The sequence below is a fragment of the Aquarana catesbeiana genome, linkage group LG11 (assembly GCF_042186555.1).
Source record: "Aquarana catesbeiana isolate 2022-GZ linkage group LG11, ASM4218655v1, whole genome shotgun sequence".
NCBI lineage: Eukaryota > Metazoa > Chordata > Amphibia > Anura > Ranidae > Aquarana > Aquarana catesbeiana.
The window spans coordinates 92,457,962-92,477,797 of NC_133334.1; the positions used below are offsets into that span (position 1 = coordinate 92,457,962).

A 19,836-nucleotide genomic window follows, 5' to 3' on the forward strand; every position below is an offset into this window, starting at 1 on the left:
CAATAGTGGCAGCCCCCACACATATATGTTCCCAATACTTTGCATGGATCGCCTTTGCAAGTTTTGTACTCACTGTTAACTATTTTGTCTCCTATAGATGGTGGCCTCCTATAGGTGACTGTTGGGGCACTGGGGACAAAGGGGGCCAAAGTTTGGTCCATAGTTAATAAGTGCCAGTATTTATTTAGAATGCGCTTTATCTGCCTATGTTCTGAAGAATATGTCGTGATGATTCTAATTGTTTCATCTTTACTGGGTTGTTTTTGTGCATTAAGTAGGTCACGACGAGATTGGTTGAGCGCTCGTTTATACGCTTTTTTTTTTTTTTTTTTTTTTAAACAGGTGTTTGAGTATCCTCTTTCGAGGAGTCTCTTTTTTAGGGCATTGGCTTCCATTTTAAATCTAGTATCATCGGAGCAGTTACGGCGTGCTCTTAGATATTGACTATATGGTATAGAGGTTAGAAGGGGCTTGGGGTGGAAACTACTTGCGTGCAACAATGAATTACCGGCTGTGGGTTTTCGGTATAGTTCACTGGAGAGATTGCCATCTGGTGATCTTTGGACCAGTACATCCAAAAATGTAATTTCCTTTGGACTGTGGGTCATTGTAAATTTTAAATTGAAGTCGTTCTTGTTAATACAATTAAGAAATTCATGTAGTAATTCAGTTGGCCCGTCCCATATCATGAAGATATCGTCTATGTAACGTCGCCATGTAATAACATGGCGCATATACACAGACAACGACTCCTGGACAAGCAGTGAATGTTCCCACTCCCCCAGGTACAGGTTGGCGTACGATGGGGCACAACAAGTCCCCATCGCCACGCCCTGTACCTGGAGGTAGTGGGAACCGTCAAAGCAAAAGAAGTTATGGTTGAGTATAAACTCAAGAGAGGCCAGGATGAATTCAATATATTTGGGTTCAGAATCGCTATATTGTTGCAAAATGTGTTGTATGGCCGATAACCCTTTAGCGTGGGGAATGGTGCAGTACAAGGATTCCACATCGATGGCTACCAATTGGGTGCCTTCTTCTATGTGTATGTCTTGAATAATCTGTAAGAAATGAATTGTATCGCGTACATACGATGATAGGCAAGTAACTAAAGGCTTTAGATGGTTATCAACTACACGACTGAGGTTTTCTGTTAGGCTTCCGCAGCCTGAGATGATAGGTCTGCCCGGTGGTTTTTTCTTTTGTTTGTGCAACTTTGGTAACGCATAGAAAGTTGCCTCTTTGGGGTGGCTAGTCCTAATGAACTCCCAAAGTTGTTTGGATATTGCATTATATTGAAATGCAGTATCAACAAGTGTATAAAAGTCGTGAGTGAATTTGTCCAATAGAGATTTGGGGATGGGGCGATACCACTCATGATTTTGTAATATATCCATGCACATCTCAGTATATTGTGCACTGTCCATAACCACGACGTTGCCACCCTTGTCAGAGGGTTTAATGACAACGTCGTGGTTGCGTGACAGCGCCTCCAGAGCCAACCGTTCATCACGGCTGAAATTGGAGTATGGATGTGGGAAGTTTTTCATTCTATTGATATCTGTTGATACCAATTTGAGAAAAGCTGCGGCGTTGGGGTTGGAGCTAGGCGAGGGATATAGGGTGGATTTATTTTTCAATGTACATACTTGCGTATGTGGGGTAGGTATAACATCCATGTTCCTGTCGGGGTCATGGGTGTTTTCCTGAGTCAGAGGATTTTCAAGTTCGTTTTCGTCTAGCAAAGCAACAAGATTATCTAATGCTTGAATCTCTTGATTTGTGAGCTTCTGTTCCGTCATGGGTTTTTTTGCATATAGACTTTTTAGTAAAACCTTGCGGATGAATAGATGTATGTCTTTAATGGCTCCAAATCTGTCCAGACGGGTGTCTGGGCAGAAAGTGAGGCCACGTCCTAGAACAGCCAATTCGTGTTCATTAAGTGAATATGATGATAGGTTGACTACATTTAGCGTGGTTGATGTTGATTGAGTTTGTGGGCCTTGGATGACTGTGTTTTTGCTTGTTTTTGATGCGTTTGCATGCGGTCTCGCATTTGATCTAAAAAAGTTCCAGGGAGCATAGATTGTGATTGTGGTGTGGTGGGCATAGTGGATGATGTATTTAGAGACGATCCGGAACAGCTGGCCGGAGTCTGTACATCTGATGTGTCGCTGTTAGGATGGTGATTTAAATGGGAGCCATTACTTGCCTGTGAGGGAGAGCTCTCCATGTGTGAAGACTCATCATATGATTCATTGCCCTGGCGACGCCGTTTAAATTGTCGACGACCTTTGGTATAACTAGAGGGCTGTAGGGAAGAAGAGACAGATGAGTGCATAAAGGATTCAGATGCGTTTTTTTGTTGTTTATTTTTTTGTGGTTTTTTGGAAAATTTATTGTTTGTGTTGGTTTGCCATTTGTAAGCTCTACCGTCTTCAAAGGCCTTCCTATCACGTTGTAGTTTTTTGTCCTTTTTAATTAATATATTTTTATTGAACTCTTCTAGATGTCGTTTTAGTCTTTCTTCTGACTCTGAGAAGGACACATGAGTTTTTAGTGGTGACATTTGATTTTGTAGTTTTTCCAATTTACCATCTATATCAGTTATACGTTTGGTATATTCATCAATAAGCAACAGCATCATTTTCCTTGAGCATTCCTTTAGGTTCTCCTCCCACACCGCCTTAAAACTAGGGTCTATATGCTCAAATGTAGGGAAAATTTGTACCCTAAGTCCAAAGGGGTTTAAATTAGCCGAAATGTAATCTTTGAAGGATTTAATGTGCCAGTGCAAGAGAGATTTTTTCTCTAACAATTGACTTAGGGTGGAGAAAGTTGTAGACAATTCAAAATCAAGAGATTCTTTCTTTTCAAATTCATTGTGTACTTTGGACATGAAGTCCGTCCAATGACTTCCTTGGTATAGGGCCATGTTGACAGAAAACGAAAAAATAGAAAATGAAAAACACAAAATCAAACAATGTAGTCTAAACTAGTCCGTTGTATGTACATACGTTGCTTCTCATGGAGGAGGGACTTACACCGGTATTTGCTACCTATCATGAAAGATAAAAGGAAAATGAGAGCAAGGTGTGTACAAAAGGGGAGGAGGGGGGCCAATATCCTGGAAATTGGAACTATAGAGAAAATTATGCACTAAGTGTGCATTTGGGGTCGCCCTTAATGGATATTATTGGCCACAAGTGAGTATTAAATCTCATAGATTGTTATATATAAAAGTGCACTAGAGTGCCATCTTTATTAAACACATTCAATATATAAAAAAATATAACAGTAGAATTTACAATTGTATAAAGTGCAAATACAAACACTATACATTCGCTTGCATATAGAGGATATAGCACCCATGTGCCTACAGCCCGCAGCCTGTATATGGAGAATCAGGCGGATGAGGTGTATGGCGTGTACCCGACATGTTTCGGAAATAGGTATGTATTACTCCTTCATCAAGGGATTTATGATTGGGTGCTCAAATCTATCTGTAAATATCAAAGGACAAAATAATAATAGAGAATATCTATGTCGTCATAAATTATATGCGACTGCATTTTTGCAATATATGCGATTTTAGTAGTTATTGAAGGAAGTAGTATAGAAAAGGTCTGGTATGGACTAATTATACTTACATCAATTTGATTCATAAAGACAAAAAACAGCAGTTAAAACAGTATAACTGAGAGCAGGCTGGCTTCTGGTTCACATGACACAAGGTGGGCAACCAGGAGTGTGATGCAGAGCGTTGCAGCACTTTCACAAGGGATGACCGATGGAGATCTGTGTATTTAAAGAGTGATGTTTGTAAGTGTACAAGGCATATAATTAAGCCAATGCTTTGCTGAAGGATAGAGTGGTCATTCAGCTGTGGTTAAAAGGGGAGAGTAGGTGTGTAGAAAAAGTATTCAGATGATCTAGAACAAAGTATCTATTCAAATTACCTTGTGGCTATTTAGTGATCTCTCAAGACCAGACCTCCAGGCAGCAGTTCAAAAGACTGACAGATGCCAAAGGAGTGTCTGTGTCCTAAATAGGACAGCTGATTGGACATCAGCCAATCAGTGTCCACTCCACATAGTCAGCTGCAAAACAAGCAGCCATGTGTGGAGATCGGGCATCCCCCAGACGACGAGGCGCGCGGCGTAGCCACGCCCATGGGGGCGTGATGACGTCACGCGTCTTGACGTCACCGGCGGGTATGCGGTCCCGGCGCGATTAGCGAAATCCACACCGGGAACCGTGCGAGAGCTCGTCCACATGCAGAAGGCCTATGGGGCGCGCAGCCAAGTGCTGCCCCATGGCCATGCATGCGTAGAGCTTACCCGCCGGGTGTCCGTGCGCACGCGCACATCCACACCAAGGAGAAACTGCGCCATCTAGTGGATGGATGTAAGAAGGTGAACAAAAATGAATCAACAAAAAGCCAGCCTGCTGTACATGATTACAAGAAAAATAAGAATAAAAAAGGTGAATAAATGAGGAAGCATAAAAGAGCAAAACAAGAAAAAAAAGGAAACATATTGTAAATGACCAGAGGTTACATATGGGCAGTTTGTGAAATAACAGTCAATTTCAAACGATGTTGATAAAATAAACAAAATCTTCAAAATCTTTAAAGTAAACACAAAGTGTTCATTATTGTAATCGAGCAATTTGTATTATAACGGTATAGGGAACCCAGATATACATATTGTTCAGACCTATCGTATAACGATGATTTAGATCAAAGACAGTCTAAATATATATGGGCACAATGTCTTGTATCCATACCTGTATCTATCTGGAAATGTTTTACCACACCGATGAATACTATTTAATACATGAAGTCTGGAAGCTGACAAAAAAACATAATAAAAGGTGAGACATTTAGATTAAAGTGTAAAAGTAAACAGTGGGATGTATTAGGAGGTCCCTATAGATCTAGTTCGCAGACCCCTGATGTGAACCCAGGCAGAAATGGTTTGAAGTTGAAGGCCCCGTTTAGGCCAGGTGGATGGTTGGCCCGTAGATTGTGTATCCATCTCAGTTCGCATTGGAGAAGACGCTTGTTAGAATCTCCTCCTCTTGGACTGAAGTGGATGCGATCAAGGGCCAAAAAGTATACTTTGGGGGTCGATGAGGGATGAGCCATTGCCATATGGCGACCAATAGGGAGGTCTGGATCGCGTTTGCGTATGGTGCCAAGATGTTGGTAAATGCGTTTCCAGAACTCGTTTATGGTCTTACCAACATAGTAGCACCCGCATTCGCAAGTCAGTAAATATACTATTGCTGGGGTTTTGCAATTAACGTAGTGCTTGGGGGTAAACCTTTGGCCATTAGGCAGAATAATATTTTTTCGTTTGTCCATATATTGGCAATAGTGGCAGCCCCCACACATATATGTTCCCAATACTTTGCATGGATCGCCTTTGCAAGTTTTGTACTCACTGTTAACTATTTTGTCTCCTATAGATGGTGGCCTCCTATAGGTGACTGTTGGGGCACTGGGGACAAAGGGGGCCAAAGTTTGGTCCATAGTTAATAAGTGCCAGTATTTATTTAGAATGCGCTTTATCTGCCTATGTTCTGAAGAATATGTCGTGATGATTCTAATTGTTTCATCTTTACTGGGTTGTTTTTGTGCATTAAGTAGGTCACGACGAGATTGGTTGAGCGCTCGTTTATACGCTTTTTTTTTTTTTTTTTTTTTTAAACAGGTGTTTGAGTATCCTCTTTCGAGGAGTCTCTTTTTTAGGGCATTGGCTTCCATTTTAAATCTAGTATCATCGGAGCAGTTACGGCGTGCTCTTAGATATTGACTATATGGTATAGAGGTTAGAAGGGGCTTGGGGTGGAAACTACTTGCGTGCAACAATGAATTACCGGCTGTGGGTTTTCGGTATAGTTCACTGGAGAGATTGCCATCTGGTGATCTTTGGACCAGTACATCCAAAAATGTAATTTCCTTTGGACTGTGGGTCATTGTAAATTTTAAATTGAAGTCGTTCTTGTTAATACAATTAAGAAATTCATGTAGTAATTCAGTTGGCCCGTCCCATATCATGAAGATATCGTCTATGTAACGTCGCCATGTAATAACATGGCGCATATACACAGACAACGACTCCTGGACAAGCAGTGAATGTTCCCACTCCCCCAGGTACAGGTTGGCGTACGATGGGGCACAACAAGTCCCCATCGCCACGCCCTGTACCTGGAGGTAGTGGGAACCGTCAAAGCAAAAGAAGTTATGGTTGAGTATAAACTCAAGAGAGGCCAGGATGAATTCAATATATTTGGGTTCAGAATCGCTATATTGTTGCAAAATGTGTTGTATGGCCGATAACCCTTTAGCGTGGGGAATGGTGCAGTACAAGGATTCCACATCGATGGCTACCAATTGGGTGCCTTCTTCTATGTGTATGTCTTGAATAATCTGTAAGAAATGAATTGTATCGCGTACATACGATGATAGGCAAGTAACTAAAGGCTTTAGATGGTTATCAACTACACGACTGAGGTTTTCTGTTAGGCTTCCGCAGCCTGAGATGATAGGTCTGCCCGGTGGTTTTTTCTTTTGTTTGTGCAACTTTGGTAACGCATAGAAAGTTGCCTCTTTGGGGTGGCTAGTCCTAATGAACTCCCAAAGTTGTTTGGATATTGCATTATATTGAAATGCAGTATCAACAAGTGTATAAAAGTCGTGAGTGAATTTGTCCAATAGAGATTTGGGGATGGGGCGATACCACTCATGATTTTGTAATATATCCATGCACATCTCAGTATATTGTGCACTGTCCATAACCACGACGTTGCCACCCTTGTCAGAGGGTTTAATGACAACGTCGTGGTTGCGTGACAGCGCCTCCAGAGCCAACCGTTCATCACGGCTGAAATTGGAGTATGGATGTGGGAAGTTTTTCATTCTATTGATATCTGTTGATACCAATTTGAGAAAAGCTGCGGCGTTGGGGTTGGAGCTAGGCGAGGGATATAGGGTGGATTTATTTTTCAATGTACATACTTGCGTATGTGGGGTAGGTATAACATCCATGTTCCTGTCGGGGTCATGGGTGTTTTCCTGAGTCAGAGGATTTTCAAGTTCGTTTTCGTCTAGCAAAGCAACAAGATTATCTAATGCTTGAATCTCTTGATTTGTGAGCTTCTGTTCCGTCATGGGTTTTTTTGCATATAGACTTTTTAGTAAAACCTTGCGGATGAATAGATGTATGTCTTTAATGGCTCCAAATCTGTCCAGACGGGTGTCTGGGCAGAAAGTGAGGCCACGTCCTAGAACAGCCAATTCGTGTTCATTAAGTGAATATGATGATAGGTTGACTACATTTAGCGTGGTTGATGTTGATTGAGTTTGTGGGCCTTGGATGACTGTGTTTTTGCTTGTTTTTGATGCGTTTGCATGCGGTCTCGCATTTGATCTAAAAAAGTTCCAGGGAGCATAGATTGTGATTGTGGTGTGGTGGGCATAGTGGATGATGTATTTAGAGACGATCCGGAACAGCTGGCCGGAGTCTGTACATCTGATGTGTCGCTGTTAGGATGGTGATTTAAATGGGAGCCATTACTTGCCTGTGAGGGAGAGCTCTCCATGTGTGAAGACTCATCATATGATTCATTGCCCTGGCGACGCCGTTTAAATTGTCGACGACCTTTGGTATAACTAGAGGGCTGTAGGGAAGAAGAGACAGATGAGTGCATAAAGGATTCAGATGCGTTTTTTTGTTGTTTATTTTTTTGTGGTTTTTTGGAAAATTTATTGTTTGTGTTGGTTTGCCATTTGTAAGCTCTACCGTCTTCAAAGGCCTTCCTATCACGTTGTAGTTTTTTGTCCTTTTTAATTAATATATTTTTATTGAACTCTTCTAGATGTCGTTTTAGTCTTTCTTCTGACTCTGAGAAGGACACATGAGTTTTTAGTGGTGACATTTGATTTTGTAGTTTTTCCAATTTACCATCTATATCAGTTATACGTTTGGTATATTCATCAATAAGCAACAGCATCATTTTCCTTGAGCATTCCTTTAGGTTCTCCTCCCACACCGCCTTAAAACTAGGGTCTATATGCTCAAATGTAGGGAAAATTTGTACCCTAAGTCCAAAGGGGTTTAAATTAGCCGAAATGTAATCTTTGAAGGATTTAATGTGCCAGTGCAAGAGAGATTTTTTCTCTAACAATTGACTTAGGGTGGAGAAAGTTGTAGACAATTCAAAATCAAGAGATTCTTTCTTTTCAAATTCATTGTGTACTTTGGACATGAAGTCCGTCCAATGACTTCCTTGGTATAGGGCCATGTTGACAGAAAACGAAAAAATAGAAAATGAAAAACACAAAATCAAACAATGTAGTCTAAACTAGTCCGTTGTATGTACATACGTTGCTTCTCATGGAGGAGGGACTTACACCGGTATTTGCTACCTATCATGAAAGATAAAAGGAAAATGAGAGCAAGGTGTGTACAAAAGGGGAGGAGGGGGGCCAATATCCTGGAAATTGGAACTATAGAGAAAATTATGCACTAAGTGTGCATTTGGGGTCGCCCTTAATGGATATTATTGGCCACAAGTGAGTATTAAATCTCATAGATTGTTATATATAAAAGTGCACTAGAGTGCCATCTTTATTAAACACATTCAATATATAAAAAAATATAACAGTAGAATTTACAATTGTATAAAGTGCAAATACAAACACTATACATTCGCTTGCATATAGAGGATATAGCACCCATGTGCCTACAGCCCGCAGCCTGTATATGGAGAATCAGGCGGATGAGGTGTATGGCGTGTACCCGACATGTTTCGGAAATAGGTATGTATTACTCCTTCATCAAGGGATTTATGATTGGGTGCTCAAATCTATCTGTAAATATCAAAGGACAAAATAATAATAGAGAATATCTATGTCGTCATAAATTATATGCGACTGCATTTTTGCAATATATGCGATTTTAGTAGTTATTGAAGGAAGTAGTATAGAAAAGGTCTGGTATGGACTAATTATACTTACATCAATTTGATTCATAAAGACAAAAAACAGCAGTTAAAACAGTATAACTGAGAGCAGGCTGGCTTCTGGTTCACATGACACAAGGTGGGCAACCAGGAGTGTGATGCAGAGCGTTGCAGCACTTTCACAAGGGATGACCGATGGAGATCTGTGTATTTAAAGAGTGATGTTTGTAAGTGTACAAGGCATATAATTAAGCCAATGCTTTGCTGAAGGATAGAGTGGTCATTCAGCTGTGGTTAAAAGGGGAGAGTAGGTGTGTAGAAAAAGTATTCAGATGATCTAGAACAAAGTATCTATTCAAATTACCTTGTGGCTATTTAGTGATCTCTCAAGACCAGACCTCCAGGCAGCAGTTCAAAAGACTGACAGATGCCAAAGGAGTGTCTGTGTCCTAAATAGGACAGCTGATTGGACATCAGCCAATCAGTGTCCACTCCACATAGTCAGCTGCAAAACAAGCAGCCATGTGTGGAGATCGGGCATCCCCCAGACGACGAGGCGCGCGGCGTAGCCACGCCCATGGGGGCGTGATGACGTCACGCGTCTTGACGTCACCGGCGGGTATGCGGTCCCGGCGCGATTAGCGAAATCCACACCGGGAACCGTGCGAGAGCTCGTCCACATGCAGAAGGCCTATGGGGCGCGCAGCCAAGTGCTGCCCCATGGCCATGCATGCGTAGAGCTTACCCGCCGGGTGTCCGTGCGCACGCGCACATCCACACCAAGGAGAAACTGCGCCATCTAGTGGATGGATGTAAGAAGGTGAACAAAAATGAATCAACAAAAAGCCAGCCTGCTGTACATGATTACAAGAAAAATAAGAATAAAAAAGGTGAATAAATGAGGAAGCATAAAAGAGCAAAACAAGAAAAAAAAGGAAACATATTGTAAATGACCAGAGGTTACATATGGGCAGTTTGTGAAATAACAGTCAATTTCAAACGATGTTGATAAAATAAACAAAATCTTCAAAATCTTTAAAGTAAACACAAAGTGTTCATTATTGTAATCGAGCAATTTGTATTATAACGGTATAGGGAACCCAGATATACATATTGTTCAGACCTATCGTATAACGATGATTTAGATCAAAGACAGTCTAAATATATATGGGCACAATGTCTTGTATCCATACCTGTATCTATCTGGAAATGTTTTACCACACCGATGAATACTATTTAATACATGAAGTCTGGAAGCTGACAAAAAAACATAATAAAAGGTGAGACATTTAGATTAAAGTGTAAAAGTAAACAGTGGGATGTATTAGGAGGTCCCTATAGATCTAGTTCGCAGACCCCTGATGTGAACCCAGGCAGAAATGGTTTGAAGTTGAAGGCCCCGTTTAGGCCAGGTGGATGGTTGGCCCGTAGATTGTGTATCCATCTCAGTTCGCATTGGAGAAGACGCTTGTTAGAATCTCCTCCTCTTGGACTGAAGTGGATGCGATCAAGGGCCAAAAAGTATACTTTGGGGGTCGATGAGGGATGAGCCATTGCCATATGGCGACCAATAGGGAGGTCTGGATCGCGTTTGCGTATGGTGCCAAGATGTTGGTAAATGCGTTTCCAGAACTCGTTTATGGTCTTACCAACATAGTAGCACCCGCATTCGCAAGTCAGTAAATATACTATTGCTGGGGTTTTGCAATTAACGTAGTGCTTGGGGGTAAACCTTTGGCCATTAGGCAGAATAATATTTTTTCGTTTGTCCATATATTGGCAATAGTGGCAGCCCCCACACATATATGTTCCCAATACTTTGCATGGATCGCCTTTGCAAGTTTTGTACTCACTGTTAACTATTTTGTCTCCTATAGATGGTGGCCTCCTATAGGTGACTGTTGGGGCACTGGGGACAAAGGGGGCCAAAGTTTGGTCCATAGTTAATAAGTGCCAGTATTTATTTAGAATGCGCTTTATCTGCCTATGTTCTGAAGAATATGTCGTGATGATTCTAATTGTTTCATCTTTACTGGGTTGTTTTTGTGCATTAAGTAGGTCACGACGAGATTGGTTGAGCGCTCGTTTATACGCTTTTTTTTTTTTTTTTTTTTTTAAACAGGTGTTTGAGTATCCTCTTTCGAGGAGTCTCTTTTTTAGGGCATTGGCTTCCATTTTAAATCTAGTATCATCGGAGCAGTTACGGCGTGCTCTTAGATATTGACTATATGGTATAGAGGTTAGAAGGGGCTTGGGGTGGAAACTACTTGCGTGCAACAATGAATTACCGGCTGTGGGTTTTCGGTATAGTTCACTGGAGAGATTGCCATCTGGTGATCTTTGGACCAGTACATCCAAAAATGTAATTTCCTTTGGACTGTGGGTCATTGTAAATTTTAAATTGAAGTCGTTCTTGTTAATACAATTAAGAAATTCATGTAGTAATTCAGTTGGCCCGTCCCATATCATGAAGATATCGTCTATGTAACGTCGCCATGTAATAACATGGCGCATATACACAGACAACGACTCCTGGACAAGCAGTGAATGTTCCCACTCCCCCAGGTACAGGTTGGCGTACGATGGGGCACAACAAGTCCCCATCGCCACGCCCTGTACCTGGAGGTAGTGGGAACCGTCAAAGCAAAAGAAGTTATGGTTGAGTATAAACTCAAGAGAGGCCAGGATGAATTCAATATATTTGGGTTCAGAATCGCTATATTGTTGCAAAATGTGTTGTATGGCCGATAACCCTTTAGCGTGGGGAATGGTGCAGTACAAGGATTCCACATCGATGGCTACCAATTGGGTGCCTTCTTCTATGTGTATGTCTTGAATAATCTGTAAGAAATGAATTGTATCGCGTACATACGATGATAGGCAAGTAACTAAAGGCTTTAGATGGTTATCAACTACACGACTGAGGTTTTCTGTTAGGCTTCCGCAGCCTGAGATGATAGGTCTGCCCGGTGGTTTTTTCTTTTGTTTGTGCAACTTTGGTAACGCATAGAAAGTTGCCTCTTTGGGGTGGCTAGTCCTAATGAACTCCCAAAGTTGTTTGGATATTGCATTATATTGAAATGCAGTATCAACAAGTGTATAAAAGTCGTGAGTGAATTTGTCCAATAGAGATTTGGGGATGGGGCGATACCACTCATGATTTTGTAATATATCCATGCACATCTCAGTATATTGTGCACTGTCCATAACCACGACGTTGCCACCCTTGTCAGAGGGTTTAATGACAACGTCGTGGTTGCGTGACAGCGCCTCCAGAGCCAACCGTTCATCACGGCTGAAATTGGAGTATGGATGTGGGAAGTTTTTCATTCTATTGATATCTGTTGATACCAATTTGAGAAAAGCTGCGGCGTTGGGGTTGGAGCTAGGCGAGGGATATAGGGTGGATTTATTTTTCAATGTACATACTTGCGTATGTGGGGTAGGTATAACATCCATGTTCCTGTCGGGGTCATGGGTGTTTTCCTGAGTCAGAGGATTTTCAAGTTCGTTTTCGTCTAGCAAAGCAACAAGATTATCTAATGCTTGAATCTCTTGATTTGTGAGCTTCTGTTCCGTCATGGGTTTTTTTGCATATAGACTTTTTAGTAAAACCTTGCGGATGAATAGATGTATGTCTTTAATGGCTCCAAATCTGTCCAGACGGGTGTCTGGGCAGAAAGTGAGGCCACGTCCTAGAACAGCCAATTCGTGTTCATTAAGTGAATATGATGATAGGTTGACTACATTTAGCGTGGTTGATGTTGATTGAGTTTGTGGGCCTTGGATGACTGTGTTTTTGCTTGTTTTTGATGCGTTTGCATGCGGTCTCGCATTTGATCTAAAAAAGTTCCAGGGAGCATAGATTGTGATTGTGGTGTGGTGGGCATAGTGGATGATGTATTTAGAGACGATCCGGAACAGCTGGCCGGAGTCTGTACATCTGATGTGTCGCTGTTAGGATGGTGATTTAAATGGGAGCCATTACTTGCCTGTGAGGGAGAGCTCTCCATGTGTGAAGACTCATCATATGATTCATTGCCCTGGCGACGCCGTTTAAATTGTCGACGACCTTTGGTATAACTAGAGGGCTGTAGGGAAGAAGAGACAGATGAGTGCATAAAGGATTCAGATGCGTTTTTTTGTTGTTTATTTTTTTGTGGTTTTTTGGAAAATTTATTGTTTGTGTTGGTTTGCCATTTGTAAGCTCTACCGTCTTCAAAGGCCTTCCTATCACGTTGTAGTTTTTTGTCCTTTTTAATTAATATATTTTTATTGAACTCTTCTAGATGTCGTTTTAGTCTTTCTTCTGACTCTGAGAAGGACACATGAGTTTTTAGTGGTGACATTTGATTTTGTAGTTTTTCCAATTTACCATCTATATCAGTTATACGTTTGGTATATTCATCAATAAGCAACAGCATCATTTTCCTTGAGCATTCCTTTAGGTTCTCCTCCCACACCGCCTTAAAACTAGGGTCTATATGCTCAAATGTAGGGAAAATTTGTACCCTAAGTCCAAAGGGGTTTAAATTAGCCGAAATGTAATCTTTGAAGGATTTAATGTGCCAGTGCAAGAGAGATTTTTTCTCTAACAATTGACTTAGGGTGGAGAAAGTTGTAGACAATTCAAAATCAAGAGATTCTTTCTTTTCAAATTCATTGTGTACTTTGGACATGAAGTCCGTCCAATGACTTCCTTGGTATAGGGCCATGTTGACAGAAAACGAAAAAATAGAAAATGAAAAACACAAAATCAAACAATGTAGTCTAAACTAGTCCGTTGTATGTACATACGTTGCTTCTCATGGAGGAGGGACTTACACCGGTATTTGCTACCTATCATGAAAGATAAAAGGAAAATGAGAGCAAGGTGTGTACAAAAGGGGAGGAGGGGGGCCAATATCCTGGAAATTTTTTTATATATTGAATGTGTTTAATAAAGATGGCACTCTAGTGCACTTTTATATATAACAATCTATGAGATTTAATACTCACTTGTGGCCAATAATATCCATTAAGGGCGACCCCAAATGCACACTTAGTGCATAATTTTCTCTATAGTTCCAATTTCCAGGATATTGGCCCCCCTCCTCCCCTTTTGTACACACCTTGCTCTCATTTTCCTTTTATCTTTCATGATAGGTAGCAAATACCGGTGTAAGTCCCTCCTCCATGAGAAGCAACGTATGTACATACAACGGACTAGTTTAGACTACATTGTTTGATTTTGTGTTTTTCATTTTCTATTTTTTCGTTTTCTGTCAACATGGCCCTATACCAAGGAAGTCATTGGACGGACTTCATGTCCAAAGTACACAATGAATTTGAAAAGAAAGAATCTCTTGATTTTGAATTGTCTACAACTTTCTCCACCCTAAGTCAATTGTTAGAGAAAAAATCTCTCTTGCACTGGCACATTAAATCCTTCAAAGATTACATTTCGGCTAATTTAAACCCCTTTGGACTTAGGGTACAAATTTTCCCTACATTTGAGCATATAGACCCTAGTTTTAAGGCGGTGTGGGAGGAGAACCTAAAGGAATGCTCAAGGAAAATGATGCTGTTGCTTATTGATGAATATACCAAACGTATAACTGATATAGATGGTAAATTGGAAAAACTACAAAATCAAATGTCACCACTAAAAACTCATGTGTCCTTCTCAGAGTCAGAAGAAAGACTAAAACGACATCTAGAAGAGTTCAATAAAAATATATTAATTAAAAAGGACAAAAAACTACAACGTGATAGGAAGGCCTTTGAAGACGGTAGAGCTTACAAATGGCAAACCAACACAAACAATAAATTTTCCAAAAAACCACAAAAAAATAAACAACAAAAAAACGCATCTGAATCCTTTATGCACTCATCTGTCTCTTCTTCCCTACAGCCCTCTAGTTATACCAAAGGTCGTCGACAATTTAAACGGCGTCGCCAGGGCAATGAATCATATGATGAGTCTTCACACATGGAGAGCTCTCCCTCACAGGCAAGTAATGGCTCCCATTTAAATCACCATCCTAACAGCGACACATCAGATGTACAGACTCCGGCCAGCTGTTCCGGATCGTCTCTAAATACATCATCCACTATGCCCACCACACCACAATCACAATCTATGCTCCCTGGAACTTTTTTAGATCAAATGCGAGACCGCATGCAAACGCATCAAAAACAAGCAAAAACACAGTCATCCAAGGCCCACAAACTCAATCAACATCAACCACGCTAAATGTAGTCAACCTATCATCATATTCACTTAATGAACACGAATTGGCTGTTCTAGGACGTGGCCTCACTTTCTGCCCAGACACCCGTCTGGACAGATTTGGAGCCATTAAAGACATACATCTATTCATCCGCAAGGTTTTACTAAAAAGTCTATATGCAAAAAAACCCATGACGGAACAGAAGCTCACAAATCAAGAGATTCAAGCATTAGATAATCTTGTTGCTTTGCTAGACGAAAACGAACTTGAAAATCCTCTGACTCAGGAAAACACCCATGACCCCGACAGGAACATGGATGTTATACCTACCCCACATACGCAAGTATGTACATTGAAAAATAAATCCACCCTATATCCCTCGCCTAGCTCCAACCCCAACGCCGCAGCTTTTCTCAAATTGGTATCAACAGATATCAATAGAATGAAAAACTTCCCACATCCATACTCCAATTTCAGCCGTGATGAACGGTTGGCTCTGGAGGCGCTGTCACGCAACCACGACGTTGTCATTAAACCCTCTGACAAGGGTGGCAACGTCGTGGTTATGGACAGTGCACAATATACTGAGATGTGCATGGATATATTACAAAATCATGAGTGGTATCGCCCCATCCCCAAATCTCTATTGGACAAATTCACTCACGACTTTTATACACTTGTTGATACTGCATTTCAATATAATGCAATATCCAAACAACTTTGGGAGTTCATTAGGACTAGCCACCCCAAAGAGGCAACTTTCTATGCGTTACCAAAGTTGCACAAACAAAAGAAAAAACCACCGGGCAGACCTATCATCTCAGGCTGCGGAAGCCTAACAGAAAACCTCAGTCGTGTAGTTGATAACCATCTAAAGCCTTTAGTTACTTGCCTATCATCGTATGTACGCGATACAATTCATTTCTTACAGATTATTCAAGACATACACATAGAAGAAGGCACCCAATTGGTAGCCATCGATGTGGAATCCTTGTACTGCACCATTCCCCACGCTAAAGGGTTATCGGCCATACAACACATTTTGCAACAATATAGCGATTCTGAACCCAAATATATTGAATTCATCCTGGCCTCTCTTGAGTTTATACTCAACCATAACTTCTTTTGCTTTGACGGTTCCCACTACCTCCAGGTACAGGGCGTGGCGATGGGGACTTGTTGTGCCCCATCGTACGCCAACCTGTACCTGGGGGAGTGGGAACATTCACTGCTTGTCCAGGAGTCGTTGTCTGTGTATATGCGCCATGTTATTACATGGCGACGTTACATAGACGATATCTTCATGATATGGGACGGGCCAACTGAATTACTACATGAATTTCTTAATTGTATTAACAAGAACGACTTCAATTTAAAATTTACAATGACCCACAGTCCAAAGGAAATTACATTTTTGGATGTACTGGTCCAAAGATCACCAGATGGCAATCTCTCCAGTGAACTATACCGAAAACCCACAGCCGGTAATTCATTGTTGCACGCAAGTAGTTTCCACCCCAAGCCCCTTCTAACCTCTATACCATATAGTCAATATCTAAGAGCACGCCGTAACTGCTCCGATGATACTAGATTTAAAATGGAAGCCAATGCCCTAAAAAAGAGACTCCTCGAAAGAGGATACTCAAACACCTGTTTAAAAAAAGCGTATAAACGAGCGCTCAACCAATCTCGTCGTGACCTACTTAATGCACAAAAACAACCCAGTAAAGATGAAACAATTAGAATCATCACGACATATTCTTCAGAACATAGGCAGATAAAGCGCATTCTAAATAAATACTGGCACTTATTAACTATGGACCAAACTTTGGCCCCCTTTGTCCCCAGTGCCCCAACAGTCACCTATAGGAGGCCACCATCTATAGGAGACAAAATAGTTAACAGTGAGTACAAAACTTGCAAAGGCGATCCATGCAAAGTATTGGGAACATATATGTGTGGGGGCTGCCACTATTGCCAATATATGGACAAACGAAAAAATATTATTCTGCCTAATGGCCAAAGGTTTACCCCCAAGCACTACGTTAATTGCAAAACCCCAGCAATAGTATATTTACTGACTTGCGAATGCGGGTGCTACTATGTTGGTAAGACCATAAACGAGTTCTGGAAACGCATTTACCAACATCTTGGCACCATACGCAAACGCGATCCAGACCTCCCTATTGGTCGCCATATGGCAATGGCTCATCCCTCATCGACCCCCAAAGTATACTTTTTGGCCCTTGATCGCATCCACTTCAGTCCAAGAGGAGGAGATTCTAACAAGCGTCTTCTCCAATGCGAACTGAGATGGATACACAATCTACGGGCCAACCATCCACCTGGCCTAAACGGGGCCTTCAACTTCAAACCATTTCTGCCTGGGTTCACATCAGGGGTCTGCGAACTAGATCTATAGGGACCTCCTAATACATCCCACTGTTTACTTTTACACTTTAATCTAAATGTCTCACCTTTTATTATGTTTTTTTGTCAGCTTCCAGACTTCATGTATTAAATAGTATTCATCGGTGTGGTAAAACATTTCCAGATAGATACAGGTATGGATACAAGACATTGTGCCCATATATATTTAGACTGTCTTTGATCTAAATCATCGTTATACGATAGGTCTGAACAATATGTATATCTGGGTTCCCTATACCGTTATAATACAAATTGCTCGATTACAATAATGAACACTTTGTGTTTACTTTAAAGATTTTGAAGATTTTGTTTATTTTATCAACATCGTTTGAAATTGACTGTTATTTCACAAACTGCCCATATGTAACCTCTGGTCATTTACAATATGTTTCCTTTTTTTTCTTGTTTTGCTCTTTTATGCTTCCTCATTTATTCACCTTTTTTATTCTTATTTTTCTTGTAATCATGTACAGCAGGCTGGCTTTTTGTTGATTCATTTTTGTTCACCTTCTTACATCCATCCACTAGATGGCGCAGTTTCTCCTTGGTGTGGATGTGCGCGTGCGCACGGACACCCGGCGGGTAAGCTCTACGCATGCATGGCCATGGGGCAGCACTTGGCTGCGCGCCCCATAGGCCTTCTGCATGTGGACGAGCTCTCGCACGGTTCCCGGTGTGGATTTCGCTAATCGCGCCGGGACCGCATACCCGCCGATGACGTCAAGACGCATGACGTCATCACGCCCCCATGGGCGTGGCTACGCCGCGCGCCTCGTCGTCTGGGGGATGCCCGATCTCCACACATGGCTGCTTGTTTTGCAGCTGACTATGTGGAGTGGACACTGATTGGCTGATGTCCAATCAGCTGTCCTATTTAGGACACAGACACTCCTTTGGCATCTGTCAGTCTTTTGAACTGCTGCCTGGAGGTCTGGTCTTGAGAGATCACTAAATAGCCACAAGGTAATTTGAATAGATACTTTGTTCTAGATCATCTGAATACTTTTTCTACACACCTACTCTCCCCTTTTAACCACAGCTGAATGACCACTCTATCCTTCAGCAAAGCATTGGCTTAATTATATGCCTTGTACACTTACAAACATCACTCTTTAAATACACAGATCTCCATCGGTCATCCCTTGTGAAAGTGCTGCAACGCTCTGCATCACACTCCTGGTTGCCCACCTTGTGTCATGTGAACCAGAAGCCAGCCTGCTCTCAGTTATACTGTTTTAACTGCTGTTTTTTGTCTTTATGAATCAAATTGATGTAAGTATAATTAGTCCATACCAGACCTTTTCTATACTACTTCCTTCAATAACTACTAAAATCGCATATATTGCAAAAATGCAGTCGCATATAATTTATGACGACATAGATATTCTCTATTATTATTTTGTCCTTTGATATTTACAGATAGATTTGAGCACCCAATCATAAATCCCTTGATGAAGGAGTAATACATACCTATTTCCGAAACATGTCGGGTACACGCCATACACCTCATCCGCCTGATTCTCCATATACAGGCTGCGGGCTGTAGGCACATGGGTGCTATATCCTCTATATGCAAGCGAATGTATAGTGTTTGTATTTGCACTTTATACAATTGTAAATTCTACTGTTATATTTTTTTATATATTGAATGTGTTTAATAAAGATGGCACTCTAGTGCACTTTTATATATAACAATCTATGAGATTTAATACTCACTTGTGGCCAATAATATCCATTAAGGGCGACCCCAAATGCACACTTAGTGCATAATTTTCTCTATATATAATAATTATAATATGAATAATAATATGAATAATAATTATATTATCAATAAAACACATGCAAATTAATATGAATAACATAAAATATATTGGTTAATATGAAATTCTACTACAATATATATGTAAGTGATATAACTAAAGGTTTTTTTGGCAAGGTATGTTGTTTTGCTGATGACACAAAGGTGTGTAATAGGGTTGATATCCCTGGAGGTGTCTGTAACATGAAACATAATTTGGCATTGCTAGAAGATTGGTCAAAGCAGTGGAAACTGCAGTTCAATGTTTCTAAATGTAAGATAATGCACCTAGAGAAAAAGAATCCCTTGACAGAGTACAACATTGGGGGGTACAGTGGTTTTTTTTGTCAACACTACAGAAGAAAAAATGTTTAGGGGTACTTATTTCAGATGATTGCAAAATGAGCAAACAGTGTGACCAGGCAG

At 40.9% G+C, this 19,836-nt stretch overlaps 2 protein-coding genes across 3 annotated transcripts; one reads left to right on the forward strand and one right to left on the reverse strand.

Moving 5' to 3' along the window:
- Positions 1–3,227: 3,227 nt before the first annotated feature.
- On the reverse strand, positions 3,228–7,184 carry LOC141112201 (uncharacterized). 2 transcript variants are annotated; one of them, XM_073604796.1, is made up of 2 exons: positions 4,789–7,184; positions 3,228–3,503 (listed from the first exon to the last, which is right to left on the reverse strand). In XM_073604796.1, exon 1 carries the CDS (start codon positions 7,175–7,177, stop codon positions 4,931–4,933), a length of 2,247 nt encoding a protein of 748 aa, XP_073460897.1. In that variant the 5' UTR covers positions 7,178–7,184; the 3' UTR covers positions 3,228–3,503; positions 4,789–4,930. The 2 variants fall into 2 exon arrangements, with proteins under 2 accessions (XP_073460897.1, XP_073460896.1); XM_073604795.1 differs by having other exon boundaries at positions 3,228–3,798.
- Positions 7,185–15,367: 8,183 nt separating this feature from the next.
- LOC141112202 (uncharacterized) lies at positions 15,368–19,307 on the forward strand. Its single transcript, XM_073604797.1, has 2 exons — positions 15,368–17,746; positions 18,737–19,307. The coding sequence occupies exon 1, from the start codon at positions 15,373–15,375 to the stop codon at positions 17,602–17,604; it is 2,232 nt and encodes a 743-aa protein (XP_073460898.1). The 5' UTR covers positions 15,368–15,372; the 3' UTR covers positions 17,605–17,746; positions 18,737–19,307.
- The last annotated feature ends 529 nt before the right edge of the window (positions 19,308–19,836 follow it).